Raw genomic sequence first — 12,731 nt, forward strand, 5'->3', positions numbered from 1 at the left:
AAAGAATCTTCAGGGAAGAAACATAACAGGTTTAACCCAGGCAAACCTAACCGGCAGAAAATTCGTCAGTAAAAATGACGAAAAAATCACTTGGCGACGGAATTCTTTCACGATGAATCTTTACAAGCGACGAAATTTTTGTTTAACTTTTATTTTTGACCGACAATTACTTTTTGTCGAGGCACGATAGCATGACAATATCATGATGTGATGAATGATATGCGAAAGGGATGGGGAAAATGTTGTTAGAAAAATAATCGGAGCGAGATTTTGAGAATGTTTCTTTTTCAATTAATTTTCAACTAGTATTTTGAAGTGGAAAAGATTGACGTAACTTTGAATAATTCAATAGTGAAAGGTTCATTCTGCGTTTTGTGGTTTCGTTTTATAAAAGTTCGTCAAAATCTAATCTGTTTGACCTGTTAGCGAAAGATCACAAATAATGAATAATTTACTACTTGTAGTTTCTGTCACGAATTCATTAAAATTTTGTCTTTTCAACGAGCACAAAATCGCTACTTAATTCAAAGTTTATTAAAATTTATTGAGGTTTGAAAAGATACTGCCAGCTAATTTGAGATAGACTTATCCTAGTACTAGAATCCTAGTTTTTTTCCAAGGAATATTTTAAGCCCAATTTGAGGGTGGTAGTACCAACAGAACAGGTTCTAGGTTTGTTATCTGGGCCAAAATACCCGAAATTGGTCCATTTTGGGCATAAAAAAGGCCGGAAATCCGTCAAAAATTGAAAAATTAAAAAAATATCTCGTATTACTGTTGTTTGGGTCCTAGCGGACCGAAAAAAAAAATTGAAGCAGTCAATTTTGAAAAGAAAAGTTTCTATAGTCCACTGCTATTTAAATTGAAAAAGGTTTAGTATGAATAATTCAATAGTAAAAGATTCATTCTGCATTTCGTGGTTTGGTGGTTTGTAAGCAGGGGATCCACTATCAATAAATTCGTGACAGAAACGGCTACAGGTATTAAATAATTTATTATTTGTGATCTTTCGCTAATCACTCAGGTCAAACAGATTAGATTTTCACAAACAGTTAAACTAAGGCTAAGAAGAAAACATGGAGAAAACGACAAATAAGAATTTGTTATGTTGGCTATTCTTCCTATTCCTCTTGGCAAATTCAAGGTTGGTTCAAACAATGGAGCAGCATTTTTCAACATTTCAGAAGATAGCAGAAGAACGATCGATTCATCACACTGAAGGAGTGTCGCCCTCCTTCACTCAAGACGTTGAAAGTGAAGTTGAATGTTTTATGCAACGCTTTGGACAGCATTTCATTGTGGAAATTGAAGACTTACAGGAGACTGGGTTCCAATGTAGATTTTTCTACATGAAATTCAAAGATGTAGAAACGACAGCTAAGAACAACACAAATATTTACGAGCTATTGACACCGGCAGATATACAACAAGAAGCATCAACTCAACCTCCAGAGACGCAAGTAGTTGAATTATGTCAAAATCTAACCATCTTAACGGATGGAAATTACACGATCAATCCTTACGGCACCGAGATAAATGTCTTTTGCGACATGACGAGAAACGGGGGTGGTTGGACGACCTTTCAACGAAGGTTTGATGGTTCTATGGATTTTTACAGAGATTGGGTGGATTACAAAGAAGGTTTTGGAGAAGCTGGTGGTGAATACTGGTTGGGTTTGAAACATATCCATCAGATCACCAATAAATACTCTCCAAACATCATGTTAAGGATTGAAGCCACAGAATTCGATGGTACACACACCTTTGTAATTTATGAAGGTTTCTATATTGAAGATGAAAGCACTAAATATAAATTGCATTGCGGGACATTTGTAGACGGAGAAAGTTCTGCCAAAGATGATTGGTTGTACCACGATGGTCAATCATTTTCGACCAGAGACCAAGATAATGAAAATTATGCGCCGATGCATTGCGCAAAAGATACGAATCAAGGAGGTGGATGGTTCAATAGTTGTGCTCGTTTGAATTTTAATGGAATATATTCTGATGGAGTTTTATCACAATTATCCTCTATGTTTTGGGATACTTTAACAACTCGAAGAGGATTGCAGAAAATCAGCCTCGCTATAAGGGTGAAAGATTGAAAAGATTTGCTTGATAAAATAATCTTGAAAAATAAAGGAAGACAAAAACAAACTATCGAGGTATTGAAATGTCTTCGTGCCTGAACATTCAAATAAACAATCAAACAATAGAATTTGAGCTTAGCAAAGCTCTCGATCGATCATAGCCAATCATTTTACACGATAAACAAATATTTAATGAATGACTTTTGGACTTTTTTTATCGGTGAGAGCTTTTAAAAGATCGATCAAAATATTAAAAATGTTACAACAAACGTCCAATTTCGGACAGTGACGAACAGAAAATGACTTGGGAAATTTTATGAACATCTAATTGTGGATTCTTTATTATAATACATCTTTTTTTCTACAAAAATATTCTTTATATATACGGTTAATATTGTTGTAGATGTGTTTTATCTTAATATTACGTTTAGTAATCTTGTAGATGTAAAGTTATTGTCTGTATTTAAAAGCTCCATTTTGATTTCGATTTATCTGAGCATGTGTGAATTTACTGTCCCTTTTTCTTGTTCGAACAGCAAGATTCTGCTTAGAAGGTCAAATACAGAAGGTAATGAAATACCTTTTATGAACGTCTTCTTTTCTTAAACACTTCCACTTTGTTGAGGCGCTGAATCCAAATATTCAGAGATCTCGTGAAGACCGTGAAACTGAACATAATACTGTAAGAGAAAGAAAACTCGGCTGTCAGTTCATTTGTTATATGAACATTTCTTTGATTGATAAGTAGAGGAGAAACTATAAAAAAGCTCCAAGTAGAGTCTGAAAAAGCCAAAAGGTAGTAAATGATTGAGAAATTAGGGGTTATAGAGGAGGCAGCAAGATATGACCTTGGGAAACTAATCTGGCCAAACCATTCCTCTACTAATTGAGGATACAGCCAAGTATTAGATCATTATGGATCGTTATATGTGATGGCGACAAAAACAAAGCCAAGAAATTCTACGAACTACGAACCTTGAGGAGATCTTCATCACCCAGTTCTTTTGATTCGATAGAAAATTCAGAATCTGGGTTGATGATTTTGTACAAATTTAACAAGTCCATTGCATCTTCAGTTCTGTGGAAAGAAAGTAGATGTTATCGGAGTTTTTGATTTTTCTAAAAAAGCGATGCATTGTGGGATTGTTTCGGGGGTATAACAATAGAAATCTCTGAAGAATTACCTCCCCGTCCGAAATAATCCAACAATGCATCGCTCTTTTAGAAAAATCAAAAACTCCAATAAGGTCTATTGGGAGAAAAGTTTATAATGTGATTGACTGTGCCGTCTCGCTCGACTTTGAAAAAGGTTTTTTTCCGAATAAGACTTTCGATTTAGCTGCTACTCTCGGCAGATTGAATTGGTCTTAAACTAATTTTGATGGAACACGGGAAATGCCTTATCATCTTCGAGTTCAGAATGCTACAAAAACAAAGGTTTGGAACATAGCGTGAAGGATAAAGGATTGGAAATGGGATAAAAAGTGACATAGTTTGCAGAGGGGTATGAACCCCCCTAGGTTTATTTCATCCCCCCCCCCTATATACCCATCCCCCCCTTTTGTAATGAAATCTTATCCCCCCCTTTTTTTTTACAGAAAATCCGTTTCGAAGGAAACTCGCTTTCCCACCTACCAGCAAAATTATCAACAAGAAAGAGTATGAAGTATTATAGTCACAAGCCAACAAATATAACTAGCGTTTTTCATTAATCTTGATCATTTTAAAATCTAATCTAAAATGTGTGTGTTCTGTTGAAAGTTCTTATTAATTTATAGTTTACTTTCGTCATATGATAATAGTTTCTGAACAATTGTATCGTACCTTCCGTTTCGAACGAGGTAGGAGAAGAATTTCGTTGTTTTGTCTTTGGAGACATAATGATGAACCATGCCACCGAAATGACGTGTCGAATGTAAAATGTCGTACTCTTGCCGCTGGTCTAAGTCTTCGTATACCCTTTCGTGCACCTGAAAAGAGAGTTGTCTAGAAGTGAGACTGGGAATAAATTTCATTAGGACTGCATAAAAGATCGAATTGAGATTAGGTAGTAAAACCTGTTGTTAACTTATTCTTAAAATATTTTGGTCACCAAAGTCTTATATAGTTTGTTCTTATAAAAACGTGTGTTTTTTTAAGTGTATTATTTTTACCGTAATGTAAATAAAAAATTTTTTCTTTCAAATTTATCCCGCCTATGGAATTTTTTATTAACAATAACAATGCCAATATGAAACATATAGCTTGCACAGAGGTTTCTAGACGACTTCAATTTTGTCCCTTCCATTAATTTTTGCTTATTTTCTACTACACTCTTTTTTTTATAAGCATACGGGAAAATCAGGTTGAGGCTCCTATTTATATGCTTAGACTTCGTTTTGTGGATTTTCTTCGGGTTCATGGAAATTTCGAAAGTAGGAACATTGATTCGGCTCAAAAAATTAGTTGTTTGTAATTTGGCGCCGCAGGCGAAATTCTTTGGTCTAAGAAAGCTAAAACGGCTTTAAAAGTAACCCTAAAAAGGTCAGCGTTTTAAAAAAAGCTGCACAAGTTATATTGCATTTCAGCTTGGAGGTATGCTTAGCATTATGCTTATTTTTTACGAGTTTGAGCCTAAGTATGCTTATAAACGTTATGCTTGCAGAAAGAGTGTATTGTGTTCTGTGAAATCTGAATAAGTCGTCTAGAATATGCTTGACTATATAAAACTAAGTGCATTCTTTCGATCGATAAAGGCATCATTGTTGGTCATTCGATTGATGGGGGTGCATGTCGGAAGGGTAACATCTCTTATCACAAGAAAGCAACGCCATATAAGAAACGAATAAAAATTTCACTACAAGGGCTTCCGCACAATAAGACCATACTAATGAATAATACACCGTTAAGGACATCCACTCGGACTTACACGAATGAAATCGGGCGAATCGGGTTCACATTGAATGTTTATGAAATCCAAGACGTCCACATGACGTAATTGATCGAACACTCTCTAAAAAAAGGAAGGCAAACTCATCTGTGGTGGCCAATTGAGAGAACATGGATTTCTAATGGCTTTTAGTTGGTGAAAGGATTCAAAATCAGTTATTTTGATATAGCACAGTCTAATTGTGTAGAAATTGTGCACAAAGGTGTACAAGCATGAGACTTTGCACAATTGTAGTTTAGGGGTCAAAAATGGATTTAAATCTTAGACCCAAAAAGACCCTTTTTCTCCAAAGTATGTCATGTTACATACAGTCGGAAAGCATTTCTCATGCTCGTTTAGAAAAACATTACAACCCATTATTTGAAAATGAAGCCAAAAAAAGTTATCCAGGAAGGCTTAATTTGGGCCAAAACGTGCCTAAAATGAGTTTTTTTCACAGGTCGATATTAATTTGAGCTGTGATACTCACGGTAATCTATTCAAATAGCTCACTACACAAATTTTCCTATGTTGGAAAAAAATGAAGAAAAATGACGTAATTGCTGACGTCAGCAAAAATTCAAGGACCACCCAAAAAAGTTTATTTCTATCAAATTAAATAGAGGACCTTTCAATGTCTAAATGGATAGCTTTGGTTGAGAGTTAGACTCCATTGACATTGAATATCGCGGTTTTATGACCCTTCGAAAGCCTTAGGCTAAATGGGTTGCATTGGGCATGCCCATGATAAGCACTTCTAAGGGCAAAATTTCCCACTCTAACCATACTCGAAAAGTTATTGTAACATAAGTTTGCATCTGATCTAATTAATCGTATCTAGTACCCGAGAGGTGCGTTATTGAATTTCACAAAAATAAACGTCTTTGGGTGGTCCTGGAGTTTTCTCTGACGTCAGCAATTACCTCATTTTTCTGCATTTTTCAAAAAGCCTTCCGCAATAATATTTTTTGGCTTCATTTTTAGATATGGGTTGTGATGTTTTTCTAAACCAGCATGAAAAATGCTTTCCAACGGTATTAATATGACATACTTTGGAGAAAAAAATTTTTGACCCCTAAACTACAATTGTGCAAAGTCTCATGCTTGTACGCCTTTGTCACAATGTTAATGACTTTTGGCACATTTAAACTGCACGAGGCCTCGAAACAGCAAGACAATGAGTAATATAATAATATAGCAAAATACGATACCTCATTTCATGAAAATATTGCTTACAGGTAGATGTTGGTCTTGGAGCATTTCAACGATTTCGTGATGTTGACCTTCTTTTGGCCAATACATAAATTGCATTCGATCGCGTTCCTCCCAACTCGCTTCGCGCAAAACGCCTGTGTCATTCTCTCGGACAAATATTGAGCGCGACTGAAAAATAAAAAAGTAACCAGTTAATATAAGCTGCTGGTGCCCCTGGATGCTACCATCCCCACAAATCATAAACTTTGACTTTTGAGCAGTTGGAAGAATGTTTAAGGAATAGAATTCAATACCCTGATATTTTTCGAGGCGGAGATATCAGTGAAAACGAAATCTGATCCATCCTCGTCATGGTTGATTAGTTGCTCATCTTGAGAATGAACAAAATTGATTGGCTTCCGTCTGGTCATCAGATCAGGCATTTGTAATCTCCTCTGCCCTTCCTCTATCCTTTCTTTTTCTGTCTGAATTAGTAAGAAAATGATGATTTTATTTAAAAAAAGTAAAAACTTTAATTTTCATCCTAAAGAACGTATTATCATTCGATTTCAAAATATAGATTTTAATATCAAGCACTTTTCTTTCTCATAGTTATTTCTTTTCTAGGAATATTTTCAAATCCAAGCTTTACAGCTTACTACCCATTGGTTCAAAATCCGGGGGGGGGGCAGTCAGGCAAATAGACCGACGGGTATGTGCGGCGGTTAAGGGTGTGTTTTTCAAAATATCAGAAATGCACTGTAAGGGTGGACTTTTGATAAATGCACTGTATGGGTGGAAATTTCAGCAAATCTAGGAAAAATTGCAAATTTTTGCTCAAAAATCTTGATTTTTTTTTGCTCTAAAAAAGTTTAAAATTTAAAAAAATGCACTTTAAGGGTATGAATTTCACCGATTTTTTCTGCACTGTAAGGGTGCAATTCTAAAAGCCATTTTTTTCGCCGCACATACCGTCAGTTGGTAAACCCACTGCCCCCCCCGGGGTTCAAAAACAACGTCGGATGTTTGGCGATGTTTTTAGGGCTATCAAAGTGACTTGTAAGGTTTAACTTGCTTTATTTAATTTTGGGAGGGTCTAACTTAAAGAGCTCCCCCCCCCAAAAAATGAAAATTTTCGATAGCTTTTGAAATCTTTATTCAATTGACTGGAAATTTTGGAAGTGCACCAACTATGAATTGTCATCTTTTCTTTGATTAAATCTATATATACCCGGTGGTCCAAAAAAAGTTTCAATAAAGTTTAAATTTTGGAGTAGTGCGCCCTATTTGTGGTATCAACTTAAAATTTTGCATTGTGAATCTTTAACATTTTTTATGTCAATCCTTAAAATTTCTTTTTATTTTGTCTTCTGAAGACATTGCCATTACAATGTACTGTCCTCAAAATGGAATAAAGAAGTCATTGAATTGATACAACCAGAAGTAACGGAAAAGAAAAATGTTGTCCAATCTATAAGATTTGTAGGGAGCATCCTAACAATGCATAAGGTCCTTATGTTTGTCTAAAACCTTGTCAAAGATTTTCAAGAAGCCATATAGTAGGGGGCCAATCCTTGGGTTCCGTGACATCTTTTCTACGACCTAGCCACTTTTAGTCTATTCCAAAGAACAGTATATTACAAGATATTTTTGAGAGGGAGGACGCGGATTAGGCCCGGGAAAACTTTTTATGACCAAAATAGTGACGCCATAGGCAAAACTGCAAGGGAAAATAAGGGGTAGAGAAAAAGCTGATTTTCAAAAGTCAAAAAAAAACGAAAATGATTGATACCATCTGAAAGAGCATGAAATTCTGAGCAGAAAAGTGTATTACAACAACTCTCTGACTAAAAGACAGAAATACAACCCCCTACTAATATCAATGGACCAAAGACCTGGTTCAGGAATGCTGGTAGCAGCACAACAGAATAAAATGGTGATCTTGTGGAGGAGATAATATTTTCCCAGGAAGAGGCCCCAGGAAAGAGAATCGTCTTAAAGTCAACGCAAAAGTCAATTTCAAAAAACATTTTTAAAAGAACTTCCTCCCTTCTGTTTTAAGAAGCTCTTTGCACATGAACAGTGGATCTTTTTATAAGAAGGTGCTCAATCGCACAGTTCCAATTTGGAAGCGAGAAAGCGCTTTTTGAAAAAAAAACTGGCCACCCTCTTCGTCTGACTGTAACGCAGCTCAAGGCAGAGGTATTAAAAGGTCAATTAAACCACCTTTTTAAAGATAAAAATTATTTGGGTAAAACCTTCTTGTTTGCAAGATATAGAATTCCTAGAGGATAATTTCGTCGGGGAAAAGTGACAGAATTTCGCATCAATAAATAACTGTTGGGGTAAGTGTAATTGACAGTGTTTTTAATATGACCTGGCTCTCAAGTATACAGATAGGTGAGTCACTGCCAGATTCAGCTATATAATATCCAGAAGTGTATGTGATAGTCGTTACAATATCGGCTTGTTTCTTAGTTCTTTCTTTAGTGTTGATAGGCGCAAAAGGATCTGAGAAGGATTCCATAAGAAATTATCATCATACTACAGTATAAGTGTTTATGGACATAATGATCCTACTGTAGCAAAAAAAAAGTGCCGTATCATCACATATATACTTTGATGGGAGGATTTTCTTTCTCTTCATAATTTACAATGCTTGGCTATTTCGATGTCCACTTCATTTGTATGTCTAAACAATTGATACCCTATCGGCTATATACTATATTATGATAAAAAATATGAAAAATCAAAATATAATAGCTGTATTCTTTTTCACCGGTGGGCGATTTGCACTAAATCTGTACCGTCCCGTCCGAAATCATTTTTTGCATATATCTCATTAAGGTTAAGTGTTAATGATTTTTTTCTTTTTTCATGAGATACAGCTTGGTAATGGTACACTTTCTGCAAAATTTCATGTTTTAACTGTCTATCATTAGTCTGCAATCATAAATTTTGTGTCAATTTTTCCTCGTTTTGGCAATTTTTAGCAAAAAAGTGCTACAGTTTTATGGTAGCACTTTCTTTCCAGGAAGGTATTTGACCTGGAATTTTGATTTTCCATATAGGCAATCTATTCATGTGTTTTTCTACAAAAAAAGTGTTTTGAAACCTTTTTTCCATCTTGCTCTAGCAGTGATTTTCTGTTTACGTCCATTTTGACACCGAAATGTGTCCCGTCCGAAATCATTGCACATTGCCCCTATTTTAAGAGTGTTTATTGAAGGTTTTTTAAGTTTGAGAGTAAGCTCAATCTGTATGTGTTTGAAAACCTGTCAAAAAGTATGATTTTACCATTAGGTTAACATTCTATAGGTCCCAGTGCATTGGTGATTGGAAGTGACACCAAAAAATGTCCCGTCCGAAATCACAATAAGATTGACAATATTTCTGAAATTCTGCAAGGTAGAAAGATTCGAATGGCTGAATATTGTAATCTAGGATAGAGCATATTTTAATTGAGTAAATCTAAGATTCAAAGCTCTTCAGATTTGATTCCAGGGGTACTAGAAAAAATCTCCCGTCCGAAATCATTTGTCCTGTCCGAAATCATAACTTTTCAAATATGTTTCAATTTGTAATAAAATGAATGTTTAACATTCAGGAAGTTATTAGCAAGACGTAGTGGTAAGAAAAATGTTCAAACAGGCCAATTGAAGTAAATTTTTATACCTTTATTTCAACCTTGAAAATAGGAATTGATTTCGGACGGGACAATTTTCCTGTAAAAATAGGTATTGTATTAAAACCACTACTGGAACAAAAAGAGTGGAAGATTCTCAAGTATTTTCTATTTGGAATAGTAGTATATTTACTTGTATACTTACTGATAATACTGTATGTAGAAAGAAAAAGTTTAGCAAAACTTGAAATAAAACAGATTTTTATGAAAATGATTTCGGACGGGACAGGAAAATTTAGTGCAAATCACCCTGAAAAAAGATGAAAAAGGTGATACAGATTTTTAAGATCTATTCTAATTTGAGGAAGGCCTTTATACAAACAATTTCAGGCTGTTCTACAGCTTCCTTACTTCCTCAATACATTTTTCTGATGTATTCTAGCCTTTAGTTTTGCAAATTTTGTCCGTCCGAAATCATTTTCGATATCTACATGCCAATCAAAAGAATGCAACAAAAAAAGGATTTCACCTAAGTTTAGTGATACTTAAATATCACCTGTTACAACCCTTATAATATGTGATACTCTCTACAGTGCAAGTTAGTTTTGATTTTTTTTACCACAAATTTACCATTTTCATACGCTCTAACAGCTCCATGAGCCCCTATATCTTTATTATTAGGCCTTAAAAGGTGGTGTCAAGGTACATTTCCATGAAATATAGGCTATAGACTGTCATAGAAAAGTAGAGTTATGTTTAAAAAATGAACTTTATTTTTCATGATTTCGGACGGGACACGGTACAGATTTAGCGCAAATCGCCCCGGTCAAGATATATTATGATACTTTTATATTGGGACTTTTGCATGCCATGTTAACAAGCTTCTCTTGCTAGGAGTTGGACAAGTGTTAAAATGTGATACTTTTTAAAATTATTAAATTTTCATTCTAGTGATGCCTAAAAGTGCCACTTGAATTTCTGAGAAGACAAGCCGGAATTTCATGCTTATGTGCATTTATATACTTTGGCAAAATGAATAGCATGGTCAGGGCTGATAATTTAAAAATTTCAAATTTCCCACCAAAAAAACTGTTGATAAGAATCTACCTATGAAACGCCATAGCTGCCATAAGTGCTCTTTTTTTCATTAGTATGGATCACTCTTTTTGTTCACTCTTTCTTTCAGTTTGCTCTTTGAGTTTGCTCATTTGCTCTTTTCGTTTACAAGTGCTCTCTCTTTCAGTTTGCTCTTTTATTGGCTCTTTTGGTTCGCTCATTTGCTCTTTCGGTTCGCTCATTTGCCCTTTCTGTTCGCTCATTCGCCATGTTTGTTCGCTTATGTGCATTTTAGTTCGCTCTCTATATTCGCTCTTTCAGTTTGCTTCTTTGTTCCTGCAAAATATCACTTGCGCAAAATAAAGTTCTGGAAAGTAACCTTTTCATTTTTGGGGCAAAAACTGATTGTGCTATTTCGCACAACCTTGTTCCCAGGGTATCTTATCTTCAAAAAAACAATCGATACTTTTATGGACCTACCTGTTTATAAAACAAATAATAAAAGTTTAATGAAGGCAATGTATAAACAAAAGCTGAATAATTTAAAATTTTGCAAGTTGGTGCCAAAATTTTTTTTTCTCGAAAAATGAACTTTTTTTTATTTACAGTAGCACAATTTAATTTTACATGTTTTGTATAAAAATTAGGAAAAGCTATTGAACAGATTTTTCACAAAGTCCAAAAAATCTATATTTTCGGGCAAAAATTTAGGCCCAAAAAAAAAGAAAAAAGCTGGTTTACAGAACCCGAAATTTACGAAACTCATAATTGGCAGAATGGATAAAATCCTGAACTGATCATGCAAAGCGCGCATGAAAAGAGTGCATACAAAGAGGAAATAATAGAGCGCATCAACAACTTAAAAGAGTGAATGAGCAAATGAAAAGAGTAAATGAGCAAACAAATAGAGTGAATTAAAAGAGCACACCAAAAGAGCTTATATAAGAGCACATAAGCGAAATTTATAAAATGTATATAAAACTTTATTCTTCGGCAAGTGAGTCTGGCGAGAAAGTGGGCTATTTTCAGTGTAGCTGGAACCTCGATATTTCAGGATTAAAAAAAGCTATACCTGTTATCTTTTTTCTTTAAAGAATCAACAAGCCATCAACATCGATAAATTACACACATTTCCTCAGAAACTTTTAAAATTATCTGCCATTATGACTTTCTTGAAGCCGTTCCGAAATTAACCAATCGGGTTATGTATCGGAATTCCTATGGGAGTTCTTTTCCGAGATTTGGAAATAGCTAAGTCGGCAAAAAAACTTTTCCTGGGGGTTTGAGGAATAAACAGAACTGCTATTATTTGTTTTCTATTTAAGCATATATTTAAACTTGCGCTCAAAAATACTGTATAATCCTCGTCTGACCTACCTGATGAATAAAGTTAGAGCAAGTTAGGGAAGTGTAATATAGTCAAGTGCTGGAACGCCAAGGGGATTACATGTTACATCTACTTACCATTTCATATTCTTCTTTTTCCATAACTTTATATATTGGGTTCTGCAATGCTTCCTTCCTTGGAGTGTAAATCTTATTCAAGTTCAGACCAGTCATTCTTTCCAAAAGTGTTTTCACTTCAGGGTCATGTAAAATTTGAATACTTTTACCACTGAATTCGTCAGCTTTACTGTTGAGAACATCTTCGGGAACACTTCCTGTGATGCTTGAACAGCTTCTCAGCTTAATTCTTCTCAGTAACAGCCCATCTTTCTTTGTTTTGAACTGGATATTTCTAAACACATGGGCACAACGTGCGTACGAAGCAGCCATGTTTGTTTTGGAACTTTTTCGGAGAAATTGGGGCTAAATTGATACAGATTCGACAGATTCCGTCTTCATTACTATCCACAAT

General features: G+C 34.9%; 1 protein-coding gene across 1 annotated transcript; it reads right to left on the reverse strand.

Moving 5' to 3' along the window:
* Positions 1 to 2,402: 2,402 nt before the first annotated feature.
* On the reverse strand, positions 2,403 to 12,700 carry LOC136805551 (small ribosomal subunit protein mS22-like). Its single transcript, XM_067062121.1, has 7 exons — positions 12,338 to 12,700; positions 6,507 to 6,677; positions 6,235 to 6,381; positions 4,999 to 5,082; positions 3,915 to 4,060; positions 3,066 to 3,168; positions 2,403 to 2,770 (listed from the first exon to the last, which is right to left on the reverse strand). Exons 1-7 carry the CDS (start codon positions 12,647 to 12,649, stop codon positions 2,693 to 2,695), a joined length of 1,041 nt encoding a protein of 346 aa, XP_066918222.1. The 5' UTR covers positions 12,650 to 12,700; the 3' UTR covers positions 2,403 to 2,692.
* Positions 12,701 to 12,731: the final 31 nt, after the last annotated feature.

This window comes from Clytia hemisphaerica, unplaced genomic scaffold (genome assembly GCF_902728285.1).
Source record: "Clytia hemisphaerica strain Z4C2 unplaced genomic scaffold, Clytia hemisphaerica genome assembly, whole genome shotgun sequence".
In the NCBI taxonomy this organism is placed as follows: Eukaryota; Metazoa; Cnidaria; class Hydrozoa; order Leptothecata; family Clytiidae; genus Clytia; species Clytia hemisphaerica.

Coding starts and splice junctions, on each gene's coding strand:
- LOC136805551 (XM_067062121.1), bottom strand. CDS start 12,649: ATGGCTGCTTCGTACGCACGTTGTGCCCATGTGTTTAGAAATATCCAG. Junction 6,382..6,506: donor CCGCCTCGAAAAATATCAGG/GTATTGAATTCT, acceptor TTTATTTTTCAG/TCGCGCTCAATATTTGTCCG. Junction 4,061..4,998: donor ATTCGCCCGATTTCATTCGT/GTAAGTCCGAGT, acceptor CTCTCTTTTCAG/GTGCACGAAAGGGTATACGA.